Genomic DNA, 27,297 nt, shown 5'->3' with positions numbered 1-27,297 from the left:
AACTTACTTTCCTCCTTTTAATGACAACCCCTGCCATAGAATGTTGGGGGTACATACATACTGGAGGTATCTTACTCCTAAAGGGCTTGGGTAGAAAACCACTGTTCTAAGATTCAGGTACAATAAAACATTGGCTCCTATGGTCTGTATGTATCATGTATAGAAGTCCAACTCTGATTTGTAAAAATTCCAGAAATTCAGAATATTTGAAAAAATGTATCACTTTATTTGTACACTTAAAAAGTTGTACACAGAAACTTATTCTGTAAAACTGGAAGAACTGTCAGGGAAAAGGAAGGGTGTTACCTTTTATTGAATGCTCATTAATGAAATTAAGAGAAATAAAACAAAAACAATAAAACGTTTAAAAAATTAAAGAACATTTTCCAGGTACAAATTTTATAAATACAAAACAAATTCACAAATTAACTCTGAATGCTAAATAAATATCTAGTTAATAAACTCAGACTTAATACCTCTAGCCAGCACTGGTCCAGCACTTCAAGGATATAAAATTAGATTCATTCATGTGTAGTGTTGAAAGAATGTGCTCATTAAAGATTTTTAGACATATACACTTTTTTTTTTCTGTACTATAAACAGAAGATTTATCTGTGTAGATAAATCTCTCTTAATACCACATGTCTAAGAAAAGTCATCAATGACAAAATAAATCACAGGTGAAAAAATATTTTCCAAGATATTGGGACACATGAATGATCTCAAAATGTACAAAAACCTCTGTAAACCAGTACTGTATCCAATACATCTGTCAAACTTATCAGGTACTGAACAAAACTGTAGCAAAGGAAATCTTTCCTACATTCTCCTGAGTGCTTAATATTAAAATTGAGAATATAGTGCAGGCCACACATCAAAGTGGTCAATCAGTTGTTATTGCTTTATATATATATGTCTGCTTTGTAGCATGATTTAATGTTCCATTTCACGAATAATTTGTTTTCCTCAAATATATCCTTTAGAAGGACAAAATTAGATTCGTGACTTTTTTGTAGCTGGTGGAGTGCTAACTTGATCCACATTCCCAGGTGTGACGTGAAGTCCAAGTTTTTGAGCCTGAATATGGAAAAATGCTTGAAGCCTTGTTCCAGCTTTTGCTTCACTTGTGTTACGAGGGTTGTACTCAAAGCAGTTTGAAAACATTAATTCAATATCATCAATAAACTCAGCTGGAAAGAAAAAACACAAATAAAATTAGAATGAAAGTTTATAACTTCTAACTAAACGTTTTATTGGTATCATATCTAGAAATGTCATTAAGAACAGGAGCCCACCTTTTTCTTTAGAAATTGGAAACAAGGTAGTAGAACCAAAGCTTAAAACTCTAACTACAAATACTTTGAAACTATGCAATTAGGCATAACTGCATAGTTTCAGTAAGTAACTTCTGTTAAGATCAGAGTCTTTAAAATATCTTTAACTCACTTAATCCTCATCCGTCTTTCATTTCCACATACATGGACAAGCATTTGAGAGACCTCTTGGGATGTCATCTACACAATTCCATTAATTTATCATAAAGGTAAAAAGAAAAATAGCCTCTACCTCTTTCAACAAAAAGATAAACATATAAATTACTTACATGCTAATTTATATTCACATTTGTTCACCTTTTCACGAATTATATTTAAGGCAATGGGTTTTTTGATGATGTCATAATAGTCTGGAACCTGTAAGATAATTCAAATATTTCTCCTATAAAAAGTTTATCAGAGATAAGTGGTCAAATAAATGAAGGTTTTGCACTGAAAAGCAACTGTGTTAACCACTGAATTCTATTATTTCATTAAAACCATATAATACATTTCAGTCATTTAATGCTGTAGAAGCCTATTTGATACTATAAAAAGTTTTTGTGAGAAAAATTATGGCTTTGTGTGCTTTCTCTGTCTCTCTTTATATATACTTACATATATGTATCTAAAAAAGTCCTTTAGCCTGGCCAGTGTGCTCAGTGGTTGAGCATTGACCCATGAACCAGGAGGTCCCCCGTTCCATTTCCAGTCAGAACACATGCCCAAGTTTGGGCTTTATTCCCAGTGAGGGGGGATGCAGGAGGCAGGTGATAGATGTTTCTCTCTCATTGATGTTTCTATCTCTCTATCCTTCTCTATTTCTCTCTAAACTATCAATAAAAACATATTAAAATATTTCTTTAATTATATTACTGCATTTGTAATAAAGAAAAACGTATAAAACAAAACTTAAGTCAGCACAAGAACTACTCAGGAAAAATGAGTTAAGAGTCAAAATGAGCGCTGGCTGATATGGCCAGTTGGTTGGGTGTTGTCCCATGTGCCAAAAGGTTGCCAGTTGAATTCCCAGTCAGGGCACATGCCTGAGCTGCAGGCTTGATCACCAGCAGGGGGCATGCAGGAGGCAGCCAATCGATGTTTCCCTCTCAAATTGACGTTTCTCTCTCTCTCCCTTCTCTCTCTAAAAATCAATTTAAAAAAATCTTAAAAAATAGTCAAACTGAGATTAAATTTTATAAGATGCTATTCATTGTTAATGAATACTTTATATTCTTTTTAAAAAATCTATGTAAATATTGTTTATTACTGAGCCAAGTGGTGTTCTTGATGTCAGATATGTTATTGTTCACTTCTGTCTGGTTCTGGTTAATGGTTTCTATTTCCTTTTATACACTGCTATAATTCTCACTGAGTTCCTTGTAATTCGCATTAAGCTCCTTAAGCACCTTTATAACTATTACTTTGAGCTCTATGTCTGATAGGTTGCTTTTGCGTCACTTGTGTTACGAGGGTTGTACTTAAAGCAGTTCTTTAGAAAAAAATTCCTTCTTTTCTCTCATTTGGGGGTTGTTTCTTTGTCTCCCCATTTTAGCTGTCTCTGTGTATTTGCTTCTATGTATTAGATAGAACTGTTATGTCTCCCAGTCTTTGTGGGATGGCCTTATGTATAAAGTGTCGAGGGGCCCAGTGGTGCAGTCTCTTTGTACACCTGAACTGGATACTCTAGGAATGCCCCTTGTGTATGATATTTGGGCTCTCCTGTTATAATTGGGACTTGATGGTTGATGTCCCATTTGTGGGAGGGATCCCCTCTGACTTGCTGCCAGTGAAGTTCAACCCCTACACCGTTGTGCCAGCTATTATATAGGTGCTGACAGAACAGAATGAGACACAACAGGACCAAACCAAAAACACCACAAAAATTAAGCTACTCAATGCAATAACAGAAAAGACTAAGAAGAAAAAAGAAGAGGAAGCAAAGCAAAGAAAAAATAAAAAGAATACTAAAAGACAGGTGACCAAAGACTTAGAGGGGATATTAAAAAAAAAGGGAGAAAGAAGACGATGAAAAAATGGCTATATGGAAGCAAGAAGGAAGCTAAAAGAACTAGTATAGGAGGAAAAAAGGAAACGGAAAATAAATGAAATGATAATGGTGATTTTAAAACCAAGTAATAATGGGTATGTTAAGATGTAGATAAGTAAAAGTAAAATGGGAAAAAAATGAGAAAAAATAAAAACAAAAACAAAACCACACACACTCACACACTCAAAAACCTTTGGGTCCGCTATTTGTGGATTTTCCTCTGATGTTGAATCTGGTCCCTTGCTGTGTCTATCCTGGACTGTCTGGAAGCTGTTCTGGTGCAGGTCAATATGAGTCACTGTCTCTTTCTGGCCCTGGGCAACCTGATTGAGGTCTAAGAGGTTGAGGCTCCTAACAGTCCAGCGGGCGTGGACTCCTTAGCCCAGAGGCTGGGTCTGCCTTGAGTCTCATACCTGGATTGTACCTGTTCTGAGCTGTACTCCCTTCCCCCACAGAGCTGGTCCCGCAGGTATCAACTGCAGGCCTGCGAGGTCCCACTGGCTTCCCCTTAGCTGAGCAGTCTGGGTGGTATCTGTGGCAGGTGCACGGGGTCTGGGATGTGTCCTTGGCGGTGCCCGTGGGTTCAGGCATGGGGCATGGCTACTCTGGGTGGAGACAAGGCTAGGGGCCTAGCTGCTGCTGCTCCCTGCAGCCTCCTCCCAAGAAGGAACTTGCAAACCTTTAAGATGGTGTGGTTTCCAAGCATGAGCCCTGCCTGGGGAGTGTCTGTGTCAGTAGCAGGGGCTCTTTGGCCAGGAAAACCTGAACCACTGCCACTAAGACTCCTGTGTGATCAGTCTCTCTCTCCCCAATTCAGTCCTGCCGTCCACCATGTTGGAATCAATCCTTTACATTCTTGCTCTAGAAATCTCAAAGTAGAATTCTGATGATGTCACTTTTTCATTCAGAAACCACCACCTAATATTGACAAATGAGACGCTTTATACTCTAATTGTGTCTAGCTAATCTGCTCCATTCAAACTACCCATCGTCCCCCATATTCTCATTTCTGGGTCTTTAACTTATCATCCCTCTTCCTTTCTGAAATTCCCTTATTCCAGTTCTCACTGTTGAAATTCCATCTTATTTCAATGACCAGACTAAATATTTCTTCAAGTAGTTCTGCCATTCCCTCCCTCTGAAGTGCTCAAATCAATCTCCTTTTCTTCTGTATTTCTGAAAGACCATTATATAACTTTTATTATCCTATATAAAAGCCTAATATGCAAATCGACCAAACGGTAGAACGACCGGTGGAATGACAGGTTGCTATGCTGTGCACTGACCACCAGTGGGCAGACGCTCAACGCAGGAGCTGCCCCCAGCCCGCAGGTCCCAGGCCAGCCAAGTCGGGTGCAAGCAGGCCCCCCCCCCCCCCCCCCGCTCCGATCGCCCTGCTGGTCGCCACACAGAGGGAGGTGACCGGTGGCAGTGGGGCGTGGGGCTGGCGAACGGGTGGTGCCAGGCTGGCCAAGGCAGGTGCCAGTGGGGGCCCCCCCGATTGCCCCGCCAGTTGCCCCACAGATCAGCCCTGATTGCTGGCCAGGCCTAGGGACCCTACCCATGCACAAATTTCGTGCATCAGGCCTCTAGTAATACTATAACACTGTCCTATCTCTACTACAGCATATCACATCACTAGCATATCACATCGCGTGCGCAGTGATATGTCAACATACACAGTTGACCCTTGAACAATGTGAGGGTTAGGGGTGTTGAGCCACCACACAGTCAAAAATCTGTATAACTTTTGACTTCCCCAAAACATAACAACTAATGACCTACTGCTGATCAGAAACCTTAACAATAACATAAACAGTCAATTAACACATATTTTACATGTTATATGTATTATATATTGTATTTTTACAGTAAAGTAAGCTAGAGAAAAGAAAATGTTATAAAAAATCATAAGGCTAATACATTTAGAGTACCATATATATTTATCAATACCATAATTTTACATCATCTATGAAATGAGTCACCTGTCAGTATTTACATCAATATTATTTTATATGACACAAAACACTGTAGATGTTACACATATTACTAACACTAGACATCAAATATGAAAAAAATATGAACAAGAAATTCATCTGTTTGCAAATATAATGATTCATTTATTGATAATGAAGAAGCAGCAATATGATTGCTTTATGATAGCCTAGTGCTGCGTTCGGCAAACTGAGGCTCATGAGCCACATGTGGCTTTTTGGCCCCTTGAGTGTGGCTCTTCCACAAAATACCACGTGCGGGCGCACGTACAGTGCGATTGAAACTTCGTGGCCCATGCGCAGAAGTCGGTTTTCGGCCTGGGCAAGTCTATTTTGAAGAAGTACTGTTGATATTTGGTTCTGTTGACTAATGAGTTTGCCGACCACTGGCCTAGTGTAATCAATTATGATTGCTTCATGGCAGTAAGAAAACCTCCAAAGAATTTTCTAATATATATATATAGAAACCAATCCACATGTATGTGGACTCAGTTCAAACCTGTTACTGTTCAAGGGTCAATTGAATGAACAACTACAGCACCAACTCTAATCCCTTAGGTTAGGCAATCTCTGTTATTTAAGAGTACTTATTTTTAAAATCAATGTTTCTCAAACTGTGGTCTCTGGACCAGCACGATCAGAATCATCTGGGGATTTGTCAGTAATGCAAACGGTTCGGCATCAACCCAGACCTAGTGAATCAAGAACTTTGGGTAGGGCCCAGTAATCTGTGTTTTAACAAGTCCTCCAGGTGATTCTGGTGTGTGAATTTTGAGAACCACAATTTTACATAATAGAAATACCAACAATGGTACTCAGTTGAATTAACTCTATTCATATTCATTATCTTGAATAAAAAACATTGAGGTTATTTCAACACAGTCATCATTTATTAGCATCAGTCACAGGGCCCTGGCCGAGTTGCTCAGTAGGTTAGAGCATTGTTCCGATACACCAAGGTTGTGGGTTTGATCCTGGTAAGGGCATATACAAGAATCAACCAACGAATACATAAATATATGGAACAAAAAAATGATGTTTCTCTCTCTCTCTCTAAAAATCAATAAATAAAAATAAGTAAAAAATCAGTCACAGAGTTAGAAAGGACTGAGGAGACTATGCTAATTCCTTTTTTTTTAAATATAGAGACCAACTTTTCAAGTGTTTAAAAAAATGCAGTGATTAAAAGGTGTTTGGACTATTTCAAAACTGTCATGCAGACTAAATAATGTACAGGAATACATTTTATAAAGTCTAAAAATACTACCTGGATTTTAGAAACGAGTTTCAAAAAAGGCCAGCTGTCATCATGCCGTACCAATTCTACAACAAGTTGTTCAAAAGCAGACAATTCATGAACTCCTCCCTGTCGGCCTGAACTTCTTCGATTCAGTGTCACAGGAGATGATTCTAAATAAATAATTAAATTAACTTTAGGTGATGACAAAGCAAAATATTTGATCACTACAAGCTAAACAGGGCCTATAAATACAAACTAAATTCAAACAAAATTGACATTATATACTGAGATGTTAAACTAACTTACATTTGGGATAAATTTCCAATTGCATTGAAAATTCATTGGGAACAGATTGAAAAATGAGTGTAATACAAAAGAAAATTCTAGAACACAAAGTTTGTGGATTTTTTACCATTTTATTAAAAATATGTTTTCAACTACAGTAAAATAGCAGTAAGCAATTCTACAGTATTTCCTAAAACATATCAATTGGAAAGTTACCTCTTCAGATCTAGAAACTAGACCTCTTTAAATCTTAATTTTATATGGAGAATCTTCTTAAAGCAAGATGCTTTCTCATAAAATCTAAGTATATACCTAAATTGAAATCTAAAGTATATGAATTAGTAAAAAAAAATAGTAATATAGTCCACACATGAATTCAGGTGTTTAAATTCTCTACTTAAATGTAAATCCACATATTCCCCCTTTATTTGTCCTTAGAAACAGGATAGTGATTTCACAAATCAATAACAACACAAATTTTTTCAGCGGTGTTTTTGAATAAAAACAGTTCAGGTTTACTAGTTTGAAGTTCAGATTTAGGGAAAGGCAAAACAGATAAAGGGATAAGAAAAGCTGAATTTCCTGATACTTCCTCCCTCCCCCTAAAACCTGACAACATGTAGACTAATTATAACCCATTTTTCACCAATAAATTCTTTACTCCTGTCATTGTTCAAATAATGCAATACAACCTATCTACATAATTCTTCAAAGGATAATAGCATTTTTTGTTTCAATTCATTTTTTGGAAATAAAGTTTTATTACCACTGACATTAAAGAAAAAAGATAAGATTAAATAGATAAACGGATAAAGAGATTATATGGATAAAGATTACTATAAACAATTATTAGAATTAAATAGATTGTGATCACTTTAACAATAGTACTGCCCCCAATTCTCTACTGCCCCAAATTCAGTATATCAGATAGGAACCTTAACAAATAACCTAATACAGCTTGTTTAGATGATAATGAGTATGAGTGTTTTAAGGAGAAAAAGGTGTAAGAGAATGAAATGTGTCATAATGTGGTATACTGAGACTGTTCAAGTATTGGCCAAGTCTCTCCATTAGCAAATTTCTCACAACTACCCTGCTATACTAGTAGAAATACTAGTGATATAGTTTACCTTTTTTTCTCCAAATAGCTGCCCCTTCAATGAATATTATGCATCAGGGAAGGTTGCTCCCTAAAAACTTTGTATATCTTAGTGACAGCCTTTAAAAAATGACCCAAAATATCCCATTTAATCTTTCCAAATTATTCAATTTTCTTAGGTAAGAATAGTTTAAATCAGACTTCTTCATACCTGCAGATTGTCTTTTCCTGCCTCTTCTCTTGGATTCACTATCTTGGAGAGAAAGTTTTGAAGCAACATTTAGAGATCTTGACTGTCCACTTGACTTTGTGGCAATGACTCTGAAGTTAGGCAAGTTGGGACTATTTTCTGGTGTACTATTAGCACTTGTCCTGCCTCTGCGTTTTCTACGAGGACTAAGTAGTTCCACAAATACATCTGCTTGCAATGGACCATGACTCTGGCGAGTAGAACGACTGGCAATTCTTAAAGATTTAGTTTCTGTAGGAGGAGCAGACTTTATCTTCCTTAGGCTTCTACTAGTAGTTTTAGAAGAAACAGATGTTTTGGGTGTACTCTGCTGACTTCTTGAAGTATACCTTCTAGGATCTTGTTGGCCACGACTTGTAAAAGAAGAGTTAAGTCTCCCTCTTGTTTTAATTGGCAGTCTAACTTGTGGTCTTCCTCGTTTTGGTGGGCTATAAATATTGTTAGAAAATACAATTATTATATAGAGCAATGATGAATGTACAATTACTTCTATTCCCCTGGTTCTAGTATCCAGCCAATAAGTTATACATATTACTTTTCTATATTAATGAGACTTATCCTATGCTCAATTCTTTAAACTTGGAGTTAACAAATTTTTATGGAAATCTAAAATGTGCTTTCATATATTTCTTTGTAATGCAGAGAATATTTATTATTTTCTTGGTGATTTCAGGATATCATCATGAAAATCAAATTCTAAATTGTGATAAACTATAATAAAATCTAGAGGAGGACCAATAAGCAGACTTAATCATGTTGATTATAGAGTGATAAACTAATCTTAAAATGCAAATCTTTTGTCTCTGTATTATCACTTTTCATTACCACAGTTTCGGCCAATACCTGCCATTAAAGTAAGCCTTAAATCTGTTGTTCCTGAATACCAATCAAGAATTTCTTTGCCATCCTGATTCTACTGGAAAATACAAAACTAGATTCAATCTTTTAATTGCCTTTAAGTTGTAGACAAGGATGAAATAACTCCATTAAGCCTCCATTTATCCATCTTTCCATATACCCAGACTTCCAGTTTACCTAAAATATTTCCAAGAAGTTTCCAAATTCTTTATCATCTTTATGCTTAACATAATACTACCCTTGTAAGCTACAGGGACTATGGCTCCTGCTAGTTGGAGCTATTTAAAAAACAATTTGTGCCTGGCTGGTGTGGCTTAGTTGAGCATCGACCTATGAATCAGGAGGTCACGGTTCAATTCTTGGTCAGGGCACATGCCTGGGTTGCCAGCTTGAGCCTCATTGGGGGGCAGGCAGGAGGATTGATGATTGTCTCTCATCACTGATGTTTCTGTCTCTCTCTCCCTCTCCCTTCCTCTCTGAAATCAATAAAAATATATTAAAAAACAACAACAATCCCCCCCCCCCCCACAAAACAAACAAACAAACAAAACAAACAAAACAAAACAAAACAAACAAACTACTTGTTCCCTGGCTGGTGTGGCTCCCTTGGTTGGAGCATCATCCTGTACACCAATAAGTGGCGGATTCGATTCCCGGTCAGGGCATACACCCAGGTTGCAGATTTGATCCCCTGTGGGAGGGCATGCAGGAAGCAACTGATCGATGTGTTTCTCTCACATGGATGTTTCTCTCTCTCTCTCTCTCTCTCTCTCTCTCTCTCTCTCTCCCTTTTGCTCTAAAAAAATCAATAAAATCTTAAACAACAACTTGTCTGAAACTGATAGGGTAGTTCTCTCAACTTAATCTCCTTGGATGGTGGCCTTTTTGTACTTTGTTACTTCTAGGTTGCCCTTGTTTCACATTCACTTTCCTGATTCCACATGAATGGGATTCAAATATTAAAAAGGGGGCAAGGTTTTAGGGACAAATAAGGAGAGACTGCCCCATAGCTGGCATAGTAGGAATAACCCGGCCCTAAACCCACTGATTAGGGGTGGGTGGCATAATTTGCAAGTTGCAGAACACTTGGTTATGTGGTAGTATAGACTGTTTCTGTGTGCTGATGTGGTAGGAGTATCAACAAATACAATGTGCTTCTGGCATCTCTCTCTCTCAGTCTCACTCTCTCTGTAGACTGCCAAGATCAACCAAAATTTGTGTATAGAGGCATTGGGAAGCTGCATCTATCTTCATCTTACGAATATCCTCTGGATTGTTTGTTTGCTACTTTAAACATAAAATTAAGTAAAATCACCCTTGAGGTGGGTCTGATTGAAATCCTGTCCAACCTTGAACTCATACTTGATTTTATGATCTGGCAAAGTTCACAAAGCTACTATACTTCCTTGGGAAAAATTTGAATGTTTATAATACATAAAGCAAGGGTAACTTCATGCTACTATATTACTTTACATACTAGTTTTTTAAAAAATTGAACCCCAACCACTCCATTTATACTTGATTCAGTAAAGAGATTGTCTAGTTAAGACTCATGAATCCTCCATTTTTTTTTTTTTAAAATATATTTTATTGATTTTTTACAGAGAGGAAGGGAGAGAGATAGAGAGTTAGAAACATCGATGAGAGAGAAACATCGATCAGCTGCCTCCTGCACATCTCCTACTGGGGATATGCCTGCAACCCAGGTACAGGCCCTTGACCGGAATCGAACCTGGGACCTTTCAGTCCGCAGGCCGACGCTCTATCCACTGAGCCAAACCGGTTTCGGCTGAATCCTCCATTTTTATTGCATGTTAGGACTTACCTGATTTCTTCCTCTCCTTGGGAGTCATCTTCATCTTGTTCTATCTCATACTCTTCCTCCTCACTTTGACCTTCTTCATAGTCACCATCAACTTCATCATCTTCACCTTCCATACTGTCTTCCATCTCTTCATCACTTTCCAAGGATGGTCTCTGTCTAGAGGAAAGTCTTCTAGAACGTTGCTTTGGCCGACACTCTGGACAAAACCAATCTCCTTCAGGCACAGTCTGAAAAGTCACATAATGTTCATTAATCATTGGTCATTCAAAATCTCAATGTTTCAATTACAATCTGAGAATTAGAAAAAGAAAAAAATACCTTGAGCTTTGGTCGAACACAGTAAGTATGATGACCCCGATCACAGCCATCACAAAGTACCATGTTTTCAGCATCACCTTTCTTTCGGCAGATCTTACAACGAGCATTCAGTATAGACTTAGACCATATCACACTTCGATCCAAGGTGGAGAGGTGAAGAAAGACTTGGGATAGACTAGCAGAAGAAAGAAGGGACTCTCTCCAACGGTCCAGGACTGTTTTATAAGAACGCCCACTGTCACTGGCATCTTAAATAAAAATGGAAAGTGATTAAAGTTTCTAGGCAAATTTTAGACATCTCCTAGAACTATTTTCTTGGTAGTTTAAACAGGATAAATTTTACAGTTCTTGTAATACCTAATAAAAATACCATGGTAATATTAAAAACAAAAATATCAGTTAAAGAAAATATTTGTTGAATCACATCTTGTTTATGTTTAATCTGTACATCAAATGGTTGGGGATTTCAACAGTTAAAAAAATAACTTAGGCAATGTGTTCTCAATCTAATCTTTGTAGTAAATCTTGATCTAATTTAGAAAATTAGCTAGCCTGGCCTATGTGGCTTAGCAGTTGAGTGTCGACCTATGAGCCAGGAGGTCAGTTTGATTCTGGTCACGGCACATGCCCAGGTTGTGGGCTCAATCCCTAGGTGGAAGGCATGCAGGAGGAAGCTGATCAGTGATTCTCTTTCATCATTGATGTTTCTCTCTCTCTCCCTCTCCCTTCCTCTCTGGAAAAAAAATAAACAGAATATAAAATAGCTGTATATGTTTTAAGAAATAAACATTTGAAAACGTGAGTAAATAAGCAGTCTGAAAAAGAACCAGAACTTCTACAAGTAAGAGATTAATCACTCAATGGGAGAGGAAAAAAGTAGATGGTTCTAATGGCTCCTTAGACAAAGCTAAAGAGAAATATTAGTAAGGTGGGAAAAAATGCAGTATAGTTCATTTGACTTATTTTCACCCTCTCACTTTGTGCTTTCTTTTAAAAAAAGGTTTTAAATTTATTTTTTAGAGAGAGAGAAAGAGAGATAGAAACATCAATGATGAAAATCATCCATCCTATGCCTCATGAATGTCCCCCTGCTGGGGATTGAGCCTACAACCTGGGCATGTGCCCTAATGGGGAATTGAACCGGGACCTCCTGGTGCATGGGTCGACACACAACAACTGAGCCACAGGCCAGGCTCATATTGTGCTTTCTATTTATCTTGGTTTTTGATAGAAGGCTTCATGAAAAGTCTAGCCTGAGTGGGACTTCCAAGGAAGGCAACAATAAGAACTGCTAATTCAAAGATCTTAAAGAAATCTTTCTGGATAAATCAGAGTGCATTGTTATTGGTAATGGTAAGAAATAAGCTTGCAGAGGCCAATGTGGAAGAGTTGAAGAAAAGACAAATTATGAAGATATTTTGAATCCTTGAAAATTAATTTGAATGGTTTTTATTATTAATTAATTAATTAATTTAAGGGTATTTTTTAAAAAGTAATCTTTATCATTGAGATTAATACAGATGTCCCTTGTTTTCCCCCCTCATTGCTCCACCCCATCTGGTTCCCAACGCACCCCAGGGCCTCGGCACCCTATTGTCTGTGTCCATAGGTAATGCACACATGCATATAAGATCTTTGTCTAATCTCTTCTCCCACGCCCCCCACACTCCTTTCCCTCTGAGAATCGTCAGTCTGTTCCATTTCCATGCCCCTGATTCTATTTCATTCACCATTTTATTCTGTTCATCAGATATTTTTATTCATTTGATTTTTAGATTCAATTGTTGATAGATATGTATTTGTTGTTACTTTGCTGTTCATATTTTTTATCTTAACCGTTTTCTTCTTTTTCCTCTTCTTAAAGAATACCCTTCAGCATTTCATATAATATTGGTTTGGTGGTAAAGAACTCCTTTGGCTTTTCCTTGTCTGTAAAGCTCTTTATCTGACCTTCAATTCTAAATGATAGCTTTGCTGGATAGAGTAATCTTGGTTGTAGGTTCTTCTTATTCATCACTTTGAATATTTCTTGCCACTCCCTTCTGGCCTGCATAGTTTCTGTTGAGAAATCAGCCAACAGTCATATGGGCACTCCCTTGTAGGTAACTGTTTTTCTCTTGCTGCTTTTAAGATTCTCTCTTTGTCTTTTGTCCTTGGCATTTTAATTAGGATGTGTCTTGGAGGGGTCATCTTTGGATTCCTCTTGTTTGGGGTTCTCTGTGCTTCCTTGTAAGTCTATTTCTTTCATCAGGTAGGGGAAGTTTTCTGTCATTATTTTTTCAAATAGGTTTTTAATATCTTTTTAAAAAATATATATATTTTATTGATTTTTACAGAGAGGAAGGGAGAAGGATAGAGAGTTAGAAACATCAATGAGAGAGAAACATCAATCAGCTGCCTCCTGCACACCCCACAATGGGGATGTGCCCGCAACCAAGGTACATGCCCTTGACTGGAATCGAACCTGGGACCTTTCAGTCCACAGGCCGACGCTCTATCCACTGAGCCAAACCAGTCAGGGTGGTTTTCAATATCGTGCTCTCTCTCTTCTTCTGGCACCCCCATAAAGCGGATGTTGGTATGCTTGAAGTTGTCTCAGAGGCTCCTTACACTATCTTCATATTTTTGGAATTGTTTTTCTTTTTGCTCTTCTGGCTGGGTGTTTTTTGCTTTCTTATATTTCAAATCATTGATTTGATTCTTGGGATCCTCTAGTCTACTGCTGAATCCCTGTATATTATTCTTTATTTTAGTCAGTGTATGCTTAATTTCTGACTGGTTCTTTTCCATTTTTTTGGCATTCTCATTAAGATCCTTGAAGGTCCCACTAAGTCCCTTAGAGGTTTCTAGAAGATTCTTGAGTAACCTTATAACTGTGGTTTTGAGCTCTATATCCAGTAGTTTGCTTTCTTCTATTTCTTTCATTTGTGACACGTTTCTTTGTGTCTGTATTTTGGCTGCTTCCCTGTGTTTGTTTCAATGTATTGGGTAGCTGCTTAAGTCTCCTTGAGTTGACAGAGTGGCCTTGTGTTGTAGGTGTCCTATAGGGCCCAGTGGCTCAGCCTCCCCAATCACCTGAGGTGGTAGACACTCTTAGTGCACCCCTTTGTGGGCTGTGTGCACAGTCTTGCTGTAGTTGAACCTTTTTTTTTTTTTAAATTAAATCTTTATTGTTCAGATTATTACATTTGTTCCTCTTCCCCCCCCCCCCATAACTCCCCTCTTCCCAGTTCCCGCCCCACCCTCCGCCCTCACTCCCCACCCACTGTCCTAATCCATAGGTGCACGATTTTTGTACAGTCTCTTCCCGCATCTCCCACACCCCTTTCCCAACCAAGAATAGTCAGTACATTCCCTTTCTATGTCCCTGATTCTATTATGATCACCAGATTATTTATTCACTTGATTCTTAGATTCACTTGTTGATAGATGCATGTTTGTTGTTCATAATTTGTATCTTTACCTTTTTCTTCTTCTTCCTCTTCTTAAAGGATACCTTTCAGCATTTCATATAATACTGGTTTGGTGGTGATGAACTCCTTTAGCTTTTCCTTATCTGTGAAGCTCTTTATCTGACCTTCAATTCTGAATGATAGCTTTGCTGGATAGAGTAATCTTGGTTGTAGGTTCTTGGCATTCATCACTTTGAATATTTCTTGCCACTCCCTTCTGGCCTGCAAAGTTTCTGTTGAGAAATCAGCTGACAGTCGTATGGGTATTCCCTTGTAGGTAACTGAGTTTCTTTCTCTTGCTGCTTTTAAGATTCTCTCTTTGTCTTTTGCTCTTGGCATTTTAATTATGATGTGTCTTGGTGTGGTCCTCTTTGGATTCCTTTTGTTTGGGGTTCTCTGCACTTCCTGGACCTGTAAGTCTATTTCTTTCACCAGGTAGGGGAAGTTTTCTGTCATTATTTCTTCAAATAGGTTTTCAATATCTTGCTCTCTCTCATCTTCTGGCACCCCTATAATTCTGATGTTGGTACGCTTGAAGCTGTCCCAGAGGCTCCTTACACTATCTTTGTATTTTCGGATTCTTTTTTCATTTTGCTTTTCTGGTTGGGTGATTTTTGCTTCTTCGCATTTCAAATCTTTGACTTGATTCTTGTGCTCCTCTGGTCTGCTGTTGGGAGTCTGTATAATATTCTTTATTTCAGTCTGTGTATGCTTAATTTCTAGTTGGTTCTTTATCATAACATCGAGGGTCTCATTAGATTTCTTGAGGATCTCAGTACATTTATCGACGGCTTCTAGACAGTTCTTAAGAGACCCTAAAAGTGTGGTTCTGAACTCAATATCCTCCATTGACAGTTTTGTCCTGTTTCTTTGTCTCCGCATTTTTTATGCTTTCTTGGTGCACCCCCTAGTGGTCTTTGTGCACAGTCTTGTTGTAGTTAAGCCTTGATTGTTGTCGGCAATACCGGGGGTGATTTGACCTCCAGGCTAACTGGCTATGAGAGTCAGCTGTGTCTGCAGTGGGAGAGCTTCTGTCTGTAGTTGAACCTTGATTGTTGTTGGTATCACTGGGAGGAATTGACCTCCAGGCCAATTGGCCATGAGGACCAGCTGTGCCTACAATGGAAGAGCTGCTGTGCAGGAGAAACCCTTATGGGGCAGGACTTTCTCCAGTGGGGCTTTGGTGCTCACTGAGTCTGCCCCTGGAGTGTGTCACTTATGGATGTGAAGAGTTGTAGCCTGGTATAGTCTCACTCTGACCACTGGGTACACTGTCTCTTGGTCTCCAGGGAGGTGCAAAGTTAGCCACTGCCTGGGGCAACCCAGCAGGAGCTACAGAGAGATCTGCAGATTTCTCCTCTTTGTATTGGGTTTGGAAGTGTCCAGTTGAGGCCCAGCTCTGAAGCAAGGCAGGCTGGTTCTGGTGCTGGCTCTTGGGCCTTTTATTGATAGGTTTGGGGCTTCTGACCCAGCTGCAGCTTGTTTGACAGAGTTTTAGCCTGAGAAAGGACAGACCATTCATATGCAAAAGCTGCTGCACTCAGCTTGGGTGGGGTTGTAAATTGGGTAGCAGGGGATCTGAGGGAATCACCAGGGGGAAGCAAACAGAAATGGCTGCCAGTCAGCCTTACACCTGGGAGGTTCCAGCACAGGAATGATGACCACTGTGAGCACCTCTATCTGGAAGAAAGCCCCCGAGTTCCTGCCCCAATGCCAGACCGTCCAGTTTCTCCCTGTACGTGTCTGGGTCCCCCAGAGCCTCGCCTGGCACTGGAGCACAGAGGAAGCGGGAGCTTGTAAGTTCAGTTCGGGGTGCCAGCCTTTTAAGAGGAGCAGCTGGGTCTCTAGTAGCCTGTGTGTTACTCAGATCCAATCCACACTGGTTTTTACAGTCCGTAGTTCTTACTGCCTATAGGGACTTCTTTCCCCAGCTCTGGAACCCTGGCTTGGTGGTCTGGTGGGGCTGGAACCCCTCACTCCTCCGGGAGCCTCCACAGAGGCGAACTCCTTCCCGATTAAAAAAGTGGCACACCCAGGTGCCGGACCAGCCTCTGAGTTTCCGTCCCTTCTACCAGTCTCAGTGTGTTTTCTTCTTTACCTTTCTAGTTGTAGGACTTCCATTCAGCCAGCTTTTCGGCTGTTCTGGATGACAGTTGTTCTGTATTTTAGTTGTAAGTTTGATGTGGCTGTGGGATGCAGTAATAATAGGCATTTACCTATGCTGCCATCTTGGTTCTATCGAATGGCTTTTATTTTTAACTCAAATGTTGGTGAAACACTGGGTTTTGATCAAAGAGGTGCTTTAAGAAAATTAAACAAGCTCAAGGTCCAATTTTTATCCCACCAATTCCTACCTACTTTCAACTATTCTAAATATAAAATAAATATAAATGGTTGTCTATATTTTTCTATTTTTATATAGCATTCAAACAAGGGTAAACACAGTAATATACAATTGATTCAATTTTCCTCTTAATTGTTTATCTTCAGCCTTGCTTCTTCTTCAGATTATACAATGCTCACAGGCAGAAATGTCTTGTTTTTCTTTTATCTTCCATTATGCTAGCACAGGTACATTCCTCAAGAAATTACTAAATGAAAGTATTTAACTAACATAAAATATTGTTAGAGTCATATGATCTACTATTACACTGAGAGATTTTATACTGTTAACTGCCACTCCAGGAAATCCAAACAACAAAAACTCCTAACCTATAAGTCTTGCAATCCATACCTCTTCAATCTTTTCACTAATATCTAAGTATGCTAAGGTTCACCAATGTTAACTTTTTATAAACAAACTTAGAAGAGTTTGATTAGCCAAGGTGTGAAATGTAGAAAGGAAAATGTTAGGAAGATGATATTCCCTTCCAAAATATCAGAACCAAGGTTTTCCTTCAAAAGCTAAATAAGCAAACCAGTATTCAGCAATAAAGGAAGTGAAGTCATAATTATTTAAAAAAGACAAAGTTCTTTAAAAAGTTAAAGAACTAGATTGATCTTCCTCTCTCTTTTTTTGGTTCTTTATTTTTCTATCTCCCTTTTGATCTTTATTAATTTGTGTTACCTAATTTCAAATTGATAGTTTGAAGATTTTTCATAGCTTAAGGGTTTAACCATAGCATAATTTTATAAATAATAGAATTATTAGCCTAAATGATTTTCACAAATCTTACATAAAATAATTGAAATATGATGATATTCCCAAGCATAGTTTTATCCATGTGATTAAACCCTAGAGTAAAAAGGACATATTAGGGAAGGTAGAACATAAGTAGAATTTTTATTTCTTATTTGCTTCCTTAAGAAACTGAAATAGCCAGGCTGGCATGGCTCAGTGGTTGAGTGTTGGTGGACCCATGGACCAGGAGGTCACGGTTCGATTCCTGGTCAGGGCACATGCCCGGGGCGCAGGGTCAATCTCTAGTGTAGGGCATGCAGGAGACAGCCAATCAATGATTCTTTCTCATCATTGATGTTTCTATCTCTCCTTTCCCCTTGCTCTCTGAAATCAATTAAAAAAAATTTATATATATACATATATCAAAACACTGAAATAATATCTGAAGCTAAACTGGGAAAATTCCTACTATAGTCAATTTGCTATGTTGAAAAATTATCAAGAATGGAAAATTTTTATATTCTACTCGAACATTTATAAAGTGGAACCCCCTTTTCTCTCCTGAATGATAGTCTTTATTACCTTGCTCCAAATATTCAGGCTATCTTAAAACCCATTGCTGCCTCCATTTCCTGTTGTCCCATTCAAAACAAACCCCTCAAAAACAAACATAAAATAAAGAGCTATAGACATCAGTTTTACTATTAACTTTTTAGCGGGCAGCAATGGTAACATCCATATGATAAATGACCAATATCTGGCTTTGACCAACATATACCACCAAAATAAGTAAGGTAAGTTGACCTTTTTAATTTTACTTACCAGAGGCCCAGTGCATGAAATTCGTGCACTTGTAGGGTCCCTAGTGGCTGCCAGCTGCCGGCCTGGTACTTCCTCCCTTCCCCCAGCCGGCCCAGCCCCCTGGTCAAAATCCAGTTCGAGGGGACAATTTGCATACTATGCTTTTATTACATAGGATTTTAAAATTCCAAATTAAAATTGTTTTTAAAATATCTTTTGGGGTGAAATGAATGTTCTAATACTCCCATATACAAACCAGCATTTAAGAACTTCATAGCTCTAATATAGCTACCAGATATATGTTGCAACATCTTCTCATGTTAATTTTTTTCCTTTGTTTAAATAGTTAATAAGATGTACTGATGAAAATACAGATACACTAAATAATTAATTTGATTTTTTTTCCTCTTGAACTTATAAAATTTAACTGATGGAAATTTCAGAAATATAAAAATCAGCAGAATTGTATTTTACCCCTTGCCCCTTTTGGAATCATAGGATTGATGAGTAGTAGTAGCATCTTACATTTATAAGAGCTACGTAGTTTACAAATAACTTTTAATTGAAATTTTAACTGAATTAATTACAGCTTCAATATGTGGTTATAAGAAATAATACAGAGAGACCCCTTGTACATGTAATTTGATTTAGACAGAAAATATTAAGAAATACTGAAAACTGGGAAATAACAGTAATATAGTAAATACAAACTCTGATATCTTTGTGAGCTGTGATCGTATGTATTTTATTTCTTACAAATGTTACTTTCAATGTGAAAAGTGTGTTATTAAGCTCATGGTAGAATTATCAATTTATAAAATATATGAGTAAGTTCATCAGAACAATGAGATACTGGCCAGAAGCTCTTCAACTTAAAAATAGACACTTTACAAATATATTCACATTCTGAAATTGCTCTGATAGCACCATCTGTTTATAAAACTTTGTTCTTACTACTCAACAAGTAATAATCAACAACATTTTAAAAGATTTTAGTCTATTCAAGTTGTTCTTTCAATAGGAGACCAAAAAGAGATGGTTTTAAAGAATTGTTTCTTCTAGTACCGATTATTGAGATATAAGCTATCTCGAGCCCTAGCTGGTTTGGATTAGTGGATAGAGCGTTGGGGACTGAAGGGTCCTGGGCTTGATTTCGGTCAAGGGCACATGCCGGGGTTGCAGGCTCAATCTCCAGTAGGGGGTGTCCAGGAGAGAGCCAATCAATGATTCTCTTTCATCACTGATGTTTCTCTCTCCCTCCCTCTCCCTTTATCTCTGAAATCAATAACAATATATTTAAAAAAAATCTATCTCGATATGATGAATTGTAAGTTAATTCAACATTTCAGGGAAGTAGAGTATGACAGAAAATTGATTTGAAATTTGAAACATGTTTTCCTAAAGACACAATGATTATGTTCCTTAATTACTAGTCCCTGAAAGCATATTAATTTCGTAAATTGCTAAAATATGATCCAGATATTATTATTTCTATAATTCTAATAATAAATTACAGAACATTTCCTCATCTATGTATCATTTAACACTTGGTCTTCCTCCCTCCCTCCCTTCCTTCCTTCCTCCTTCCCTCCCTCCTTCCCTTCCTTCCTTCCTTCCTTCCTTCCTTCCTCCCTCCCTCCTTCTCCCTCTCCCTCCCTCCCTTTTTTGTTTAAATAAGGCTTATTTTCTTCTCTTTTTAAAATCTATTTTATTGATTTTTTACAAAGAGGCAGGGAGAGGGATAGAGAGCTAGAAACATCGATCAGCTGCCTCCTGCACACCCCCTACTGGGGATGTGCCGGGAACCAAGGTACATGCCCCTGACCGGAATCGAACCCGGGACTCTTCAGTCCACAGGCCGACACTCTGGCCACTGAGCCAAACTGGTCAAGGCTCTTTCTTTTTTTTAAAAAAAATATTTTTTTTGACTTTAGAGAGGAAGGAAGAGGGAGAGAGATAGAAGCATCAATGATGAGAAAGAATCTTTGATTGGCTGCTCCTTCATGCCCCCAACTGGGGATTGAGGCCACAACCTGGGTATGTGCCCAGACCAGGAATCAAACTGTGACCTCCTGGTTCATGGGTCGACTGATGCTCAACCACTGAGGCACACTGGCTGGGCAACATTTGGTATTTCTGATCTAGCACTTCTTATATAGTGTTCAGGTTAGTGATCCACATTAAACCATACCCTTAATGGTGGAAATTTAAGTAGCTTCTTTGGAGTTCTGTTTTTAAAAATTAACAAAAAATTTATGTACAATCTTTGATTCTTTTTTTTTTTTTAATATATTTTATTGATTTTTTACAGAGAGGAAGGGAGAGAGATAGTTAGAAACATCGATGAGAGAGAAACATCGATCAGCTGCCTCCTGCACACCCCCTACTGGGGATGTGCCTGCAACCCAGGTACATGCCCTTGACCGGAATCGAACCTGGGACCTTTCAGTCCGCAGGTCGATGCTCTATCCACTGAGCCAAACCGGTTTCGGCCAATCTTTGATTCTTCAGAGTCTGGTTAATCATAGGTTGTGGTAATCTTACTTCTGATTAAGGTTTCACCAAAGAAGATATTGACAGAAATAGTTAAAAATACATTTATTAAATACCTAGAATAAATTTTTAACAATAGTATTTCATATATTTTTTTAAGATTTTAAAAATAAATCTCATCTGAAAGAACTCATGTATTAAAATGAAAATACAATCTCAAATTTTTCAAATAAATTAACTTCATTATGTTAGCCAATGAAGTTCTATTAATTAAAAGGCAATTTCAAAATCATTTAAAAGATAACTAGTATTTTGAATTAAAAACAGATACTTACCAAGTGGAGCTTTGAGAAAACGCCGCTCAATGCCTTGCTCTATTTGAAAGAGTGCCATTGCCAGATAATGAACCACGCTGCTCACTGACTGCGGTGTACTTGCATTTGTTGAGACGGTACTTGGAGTTTCTGTTTTTATGCCCAAAAGTCTACAATTAAAACAATGAAGAGTTTATGGTACTTAAAGACACTATTAACAAAAACAAAAACAAAACACTATTAGGTGAGACTTGAGTATTCTCATTCATCCAAATGCTTGCTTATACCTGTGTAAGAAATAGTTTTGCCCTAGCCAGTTGGGCTCAGTGGATAGTGTCGGCCTGCGGACTGAAGGGTTCCAGGTTCGATTGTGGCCAAGGGCACATGCCTGGGTTGCAGGCTTGATCCCCAGTAGGGGTGTGTGTGCAGGAGGCAGCAGATCAATGATTCTCTCATCACTGATGTCTCTATCTCTCCCTCTTCCTTTCTCTCTGAAATCATTAAATAAATATATTAAAAAAAAAGTTTCCTCAATCTCAAGGAGCTCTAATAAAATAGTAGGAAAGGGAGATATATACATGAATCAAGAGCTAAAAGATATATCGTTATTGAAGGGGTTAGAGGGCAAATATTTGGAGGAGGGGAGGTGATGAGACAAGGCAAAGGGAAAAGGCTTTAGAGAGGTGACATTGTGTTGACCCTTAAAGGATAAATATCTCAGGCAGCTTATCTCTATTTCTCTTGCTTCATCTTTTACTGGGTAGGACTATATAGCTGTCTCTTAACTACTTAAGATTAGCCTCCAATCTTACTCCCTTTGCAATAAATCTCCACACTGCAGCTAAAATGGTCATTTTTAAAAAAAAAATTTTAAAAATATATTTTTATTGATTTTTTACAGAAAGGAAGGGAGAGGGAGACAGAGTTAGAAACATCAATGGGAGAGAAACATCAATCAGCTGCCTCCTGCACACCCCCTAATGGGGATGTGCCTGCAACCAAGGTACATGCCCTTGAACCGAATTGAACCTGGGACCCTGAGTCCACAGGCCGACGCTCTATCCACTAAGCCAAACTGGTCAGGGCTAAAATGGTCATTTAAAAGGACAAACCCATACACGCGAAGTCTTTGGTTTACTGTCTTCCCTCCCAGAATCACATCTTCCCCATATTTAGGTCTGAGGTTTGGATTTACTTCTTCTAGCATTTTCTTTGCTGCTTTCCATGTTTTACCAAGACAAAGAGCCCGCCTATGAACTATATTTGCATTGGGTATTTACTTCACCCTGTTCCAGAATTACTAGCTTAATGCCTTTCTACTATTTCCTTCTACACAATAAACTCCTTAAAGCAGGGACCAAAACCAAGATGGCGGCATAGGTAAACACTGGAAATTGCTGCCTCCCACAACAAATTCAAAAATACAACTAAAAGACAAAACGGACATCATCCAGAACCACAGGAAGGCTGGCTAAGGGGAAATTCTACAACTAGAAGGAAAGAGAAAAGCACACTGAGACTCAGAGGTGTGGAAGTGCAGAGGTACGGAGGTGCATGCGGCAAGGGCTGGCAACTGAGGACACGGCTGTCTTTTTGAATCAGGAGGGAGTCACAAGCCCCCGACTGCTCTGAACTCCAGTTCCGAGCGAGTCTCTGGGGACCTAGACTCATACGGGGAGAAACTGGACTGTCCGGCAGTGGGCAGAACTTGGAACTCGAGGGCGGCTTTCTCTCAAAGGTGCTTGCAGCGATTACTGGGACACTGAGATGCGGGGCCCCTTAGGACAGGGCTGAAGATCAGCCATAGCTGCTTGCTCTGCCCTGTTGATTCCCTGAGACCCCGCCCCACCCAAGCTGCAGCAGAGGCTTTTGCATATGAATGCCCTGGCCCTTTGCAATCTGAAAATTACCTAATAAACTGCAGCTGGGCCAGAAAGACTCAGAACTTCCAAGAGAAGGCCCAAGGCTCCACAGCAGCTTGCATTGCTTCACAGCTGGGCCTCATTTGGGCACCTCCAAACCCCAAACAAGGAAGGGGAATCTGCAAATCTCCCCGTAGCTCCTGCTGGGTAGCCTCAGGCAGAGGCTAAATTAGCACCTCCTTAGATCCAAGAGCCAGTGTACCCAGTGGTCAGGACTATATAGCTGTCTCTTAACTACTTAAGATTAGCCTCCAATCTTACTCCCTTTGCAGTGGTCAGACCATCCAATTATAACTCCTCAGATCCATAAGGGACACACTCAGGGGGCAGACTCAGTGAGCACCAAAGCCCCACTGAAGCAAGTCTTGCCTCATAAGGGTGTCTTCAGCACAGAGGTTCTCCCACCATAGACACAGCTTATTCTCACAGCCAATTGGCCTGGAGGTCAAATCCTCCCAGTGTTACCTACAACAGTCAAGGCTTAACTACAACAAGACTGGCACAAAGCCCACAAAGGGGTGCACCAAGAGTGTCCACCTCAGGTAATTGGGGAGGCTGAGCCACTGGGCCCTATAGGACACCTAGCACACAAAGCCACTCTACCAACACAGGGAAGCATAAAAAATGCAGAGACAATGGAACAGGTCACAAGGGACAGAAATGGAGGAAAGCAAACGACTAGATATAGAGTTCAAAACCACACTTTTAAGGTTTTTCAAGAACTTTCTAGAAACCGCCAATAAATTTAGTAAGACCCTCAAAAAGAATGGTGAGACCGCTGATAAATGTAGTGAGACCCTCAAGAAATCTAGTGAGACCCTGGAGGTTATGAAAAAGGACCAACTAGAAATTAAGCATACACTGACTGAAATAAAGGATATTATGCAGAGTTCCAACAGCAGACAAGAGGATCGCAAGAACCAAGTCAAAGATTTGAAATACGAAGAAGCAAAAAACACCCAACTGAAAAAGCAAAATGAAAAAAGAATCCAAAAATACGAAGATAGTGTAAGGAGCCTCTGGGACAGCTTCAAGCGTACCAACATCAGAATTATGGGGGTGCCAGAAGAAGAGAGAGAGCAAGATATTGAAAACCTATTTGAAGAAATAATGACAGAAAACTTCCCCTACCTGGTGAAAGAAATAGACTTACAAGTCCAGGAAGCGCAGAGAACCCCAAACAAAAGGAATCCAAAGAGGACCACACCAAGACACATCATAATTAAAATGCCAAGAGCAAAAGACAAAGAGAGAATCCTAAAAGCAGCAAGAGAAAGAAACTCAGTTACCTACAAGGGAGTACCCATACGACTGTCAGCTGATTTCTCAACAGAAACTTTGCAGGCCAGAAGGGAGTGGCAAGAAATATTCAAAGTGATGAATACCAAGAACCTACAACCAAGATTACTCTATCCAGCAAAGCTATCATTCAGAATTGAAGGTCAGATAAAGAGCTTCACAGATAAGGAAAAGCTAAAGGAGTTCATCACCACCAAACCAGGATTATATGAAATGCTGAAAGGTATCCTTTAAGAAGAGGAAGAAGAAGAAAAAGGTAAACATACAAATTATGAACAACAAATACACATCTATCAACAAGTGAATCTAAAAATCAAGTGAATAAATAATCTGATGAACAGAATGAACTGTTGATTATAATAGAATCAGGGGCATAGAAAGGGAGTGGACTGTCTATTCTCGAGGGGGGGGATGGGGTGTGGGGGGCGTGGGAAGAAACTGAACAAAAATCGTACACCTATGGATGAGGACAGTGGGGGGGGACGGTAAGGGCAGATGGGGTGGGAACTGGGTGGAGGGGAGTTATGGGGGTAAAAAAGAGAAACAACTGTAATAATCTGAACAATAAAGATTTAATTAAAAAAAAGAAAAGAAACATAAGGACCTATTTAACAATGCACACCAAGTTATATATCTTCAGCCTCAACTAGGAATATATCATTGCATTTTTTAGCTTCTTTATGAAGTAGCAACAAAAATAATTTTATGGTTGGGTCACAACATGAGGAACTTTATTTAAAGGGCCAGAAGGTTGAGAACCACTGCCTTAAAGGAAGATACTATAGAAAATAACTCCAAAAAAGTAAAAGTACCTATCTATTGATATAGAGGTACAGGTTCTGATTATTAGTTCGAATGATATTTAAGTCTACCACAATTTACGATATTTTCCTAGAGAAAAAGAAATAGAAGTGTAGAATTACTTTCTGAAATTAATAAAAAGATTTTTAGACTTTTAAAAACTTGGATAAATTATCTTTTTAAAAAAATAAACTTTAATGTGGGAATTTCCAGGGACCTTTTATTTTATTTACTTATTTAAAAATATATATTTGTATTGATTTTAGAGAGGAAGGAAGAGGGAGAGAGAGAAAAATCAATGATGAGAGAGAATCATTGATTGGCTGCCTCCTACACGCCCCCTTCTGGGGATCGAACTCTGCAACCCAGGTATGTGCCCTGACCAGGAATTGAACCTGGTTCATAGGTTGACACTCAACCACTGAGCCACTCTGGCTGAGCTAAGGTTGTCTTTTGGTTGCATCAGTACAAAGTAGAATAACAAGTGCCTGTGGTTTAAGCAAAATCATTTCAGTGGTTGTAAGTATTAAAGTCCTCATAATAAGGTTTTAAAACAATTTTTTTGAAGAAAAAGAAACATTTACATTAGAAAAAACATGAGTGGCAAGGAAAAGTGATGGTTACTTTAAAAAATTCTTTTTGTACCTGTCTTTTACTATGACCTTTGCTTGCTCATCAATTTCCATGTCTTCAACATTTTCATTCACAGTTTTAATTATCCCATTTTCCTTGTTTTCTTCAATTAACAGCTCATACCGTCCATTTTCTAATGCTGATCTCCAGATGTGTCGATCTGTAACCTGTAACAAAACTCAAATTACTAATCCTGAAAACTGGCATATGTTGTTCCTAAGGAGTATGAGTTTTAATGTACATATGAAAAACTCATGAATGTTCTAGAACATATTGTGAATCAAAAAGGGATAATAAAAATAAGATTACTAAGTGGTCAAAATGAAATTCATATCATTCACAGATGGAAGCTTTAGTACCTCACTCTCTATATAGAAAAATCATAAACAATTCTAAGATTGGTCACCTGATAGTAGCAAAAAAGTGACAGATGATAGCAAAGCAATGAATAGAACACACATATCAAACATGAATTACTTACAGATTTTAAAAAGGTAACAAAGAAACCAATAAACAAACCAGACTCAGCAGAGCAGGCAGGAGCTGGTCAAGGAAGAAGAAAATATCCTTACACATTTCAACATCTTGGATGAATATACCATATAACAGACATTTAAAAAATACTAAAAATTAATGTTAAAAAGGTCAGTTATGGTCACTAAGTTCGGTTTAATAAAGCTGATAGTCATATAGCACAATTAAGAAAGATTTATATCCACACATAAACATTTTGATACAGGGGAATAATAGGCTGTTTTTATAAAAAATGTATCACTCTGGTATTCAAAACACACATGGGTTGCCTATAGCAAAGAAATGAACAAGTATGACCAAAATTCTGGTAATTTGATAAACTAAAAATGGGAATAGGTACAAACCTTTATTGCTCCTAATGTTCCTTGGTAGATTCTGTCTTCAATATCCAAAAGAAAATCTCTCAGCCTCAATTCAAGCTGCCTCTCTGCAGACATCTGAGATGGATCATATGCATTGGAAGCTCTTCCCCGAGTACATGTAGGTTTGCTATCAATTTGAGGTTTGTCTGAAATAGTTATCCAATACTTTATTATGATTTCCTTATTTAAAAATATAATCACCCCATGTAACTGTTATGATCATGAGATAATGGATATCAAAACCCTTAGTAAATCCTCAAGTGCAATAAAAAAAAGGAGAGGGGAAAAAAATGCACATTGTATACCTGAAAAGGGACTTGAATATAGGATATA

At 38.4% G+C, this 27,297-nt stretch overlaps 1 protein-coding gene across 10 annotated transcripts in view; it reads right to left on the bottom strand.

Moving 5' to 3' along the window:
* LOC118678095 (cofilin-2) overlaps window positions 1-27,297 on the bottom strand; it is a 156,329-nt gene that overhangs the window by 50,232 nt on the left and 78,800 nt on the right. For 6 of the 10 annotated variants that reach the window (XM_036353229.1, XM_036353151.1, XM_036353182.1 and 3 more), the window contains 7 exons: window positions 26,947-27,110; window positions 26,081-26,235; window positions 21,435-21,583; window positions 11,233-11,480; window positions 10,915-11,141; window positions 8,193-8,659; window positions 6,625-6,767 (listed from right to left, as the gene is read on the bottom strand). In XM_036353229.1, the coding sequence (XP_036209122.1) occupies window positions 6,625-6,767; window positions 8,193-8,659; window positions 10,915-11,141; window positions 11,233-11,480; window positions 21,435-21,583; window positions 26,081-26,235; window positions 26,947-27,110 (1,553 nt within the window). Of the gene's footprint in view, window positions 1-205; window positions 1,191-1,603; window positions 1,717-6,624; window positions 6,768-8,192; window positions 8,660-10,914; window positions 11,142-11,232; window positions 11,481-21,434; window positions 21,584-26,080; window positions 26,236-26,946; window positions 27,111-27,297 lie in introns of those variants that run through there. The other 4 variants (XM_036353190.1, XM_036353200.1, XM_036353206.1 and 1 more) reach the window with 2 other exon arrangements.

Source organism: Myotis myotis, unplaced genomic scaffold (genome assembly GCF_014108235.1).
Source record: "Myotis myotis isolate mMyoMyo1 unplaced genomic scaffold, mMyoMyo1.p scaffold_m19_p_1, whole genome shotgun sequence".
NCBI classification, from domain to species: domain Eukaryota; kingdom Metazoa; phylum Chordata; class Mammalia; order Chiroptera; family Vespertilionidae; genus Myotis; species Myotis myotis.
The sequence above is the reverse complement of the archived record's forward strand: the minus strand, read 5'-3'. Positions and strand labels throughout refer to the sequence as shown.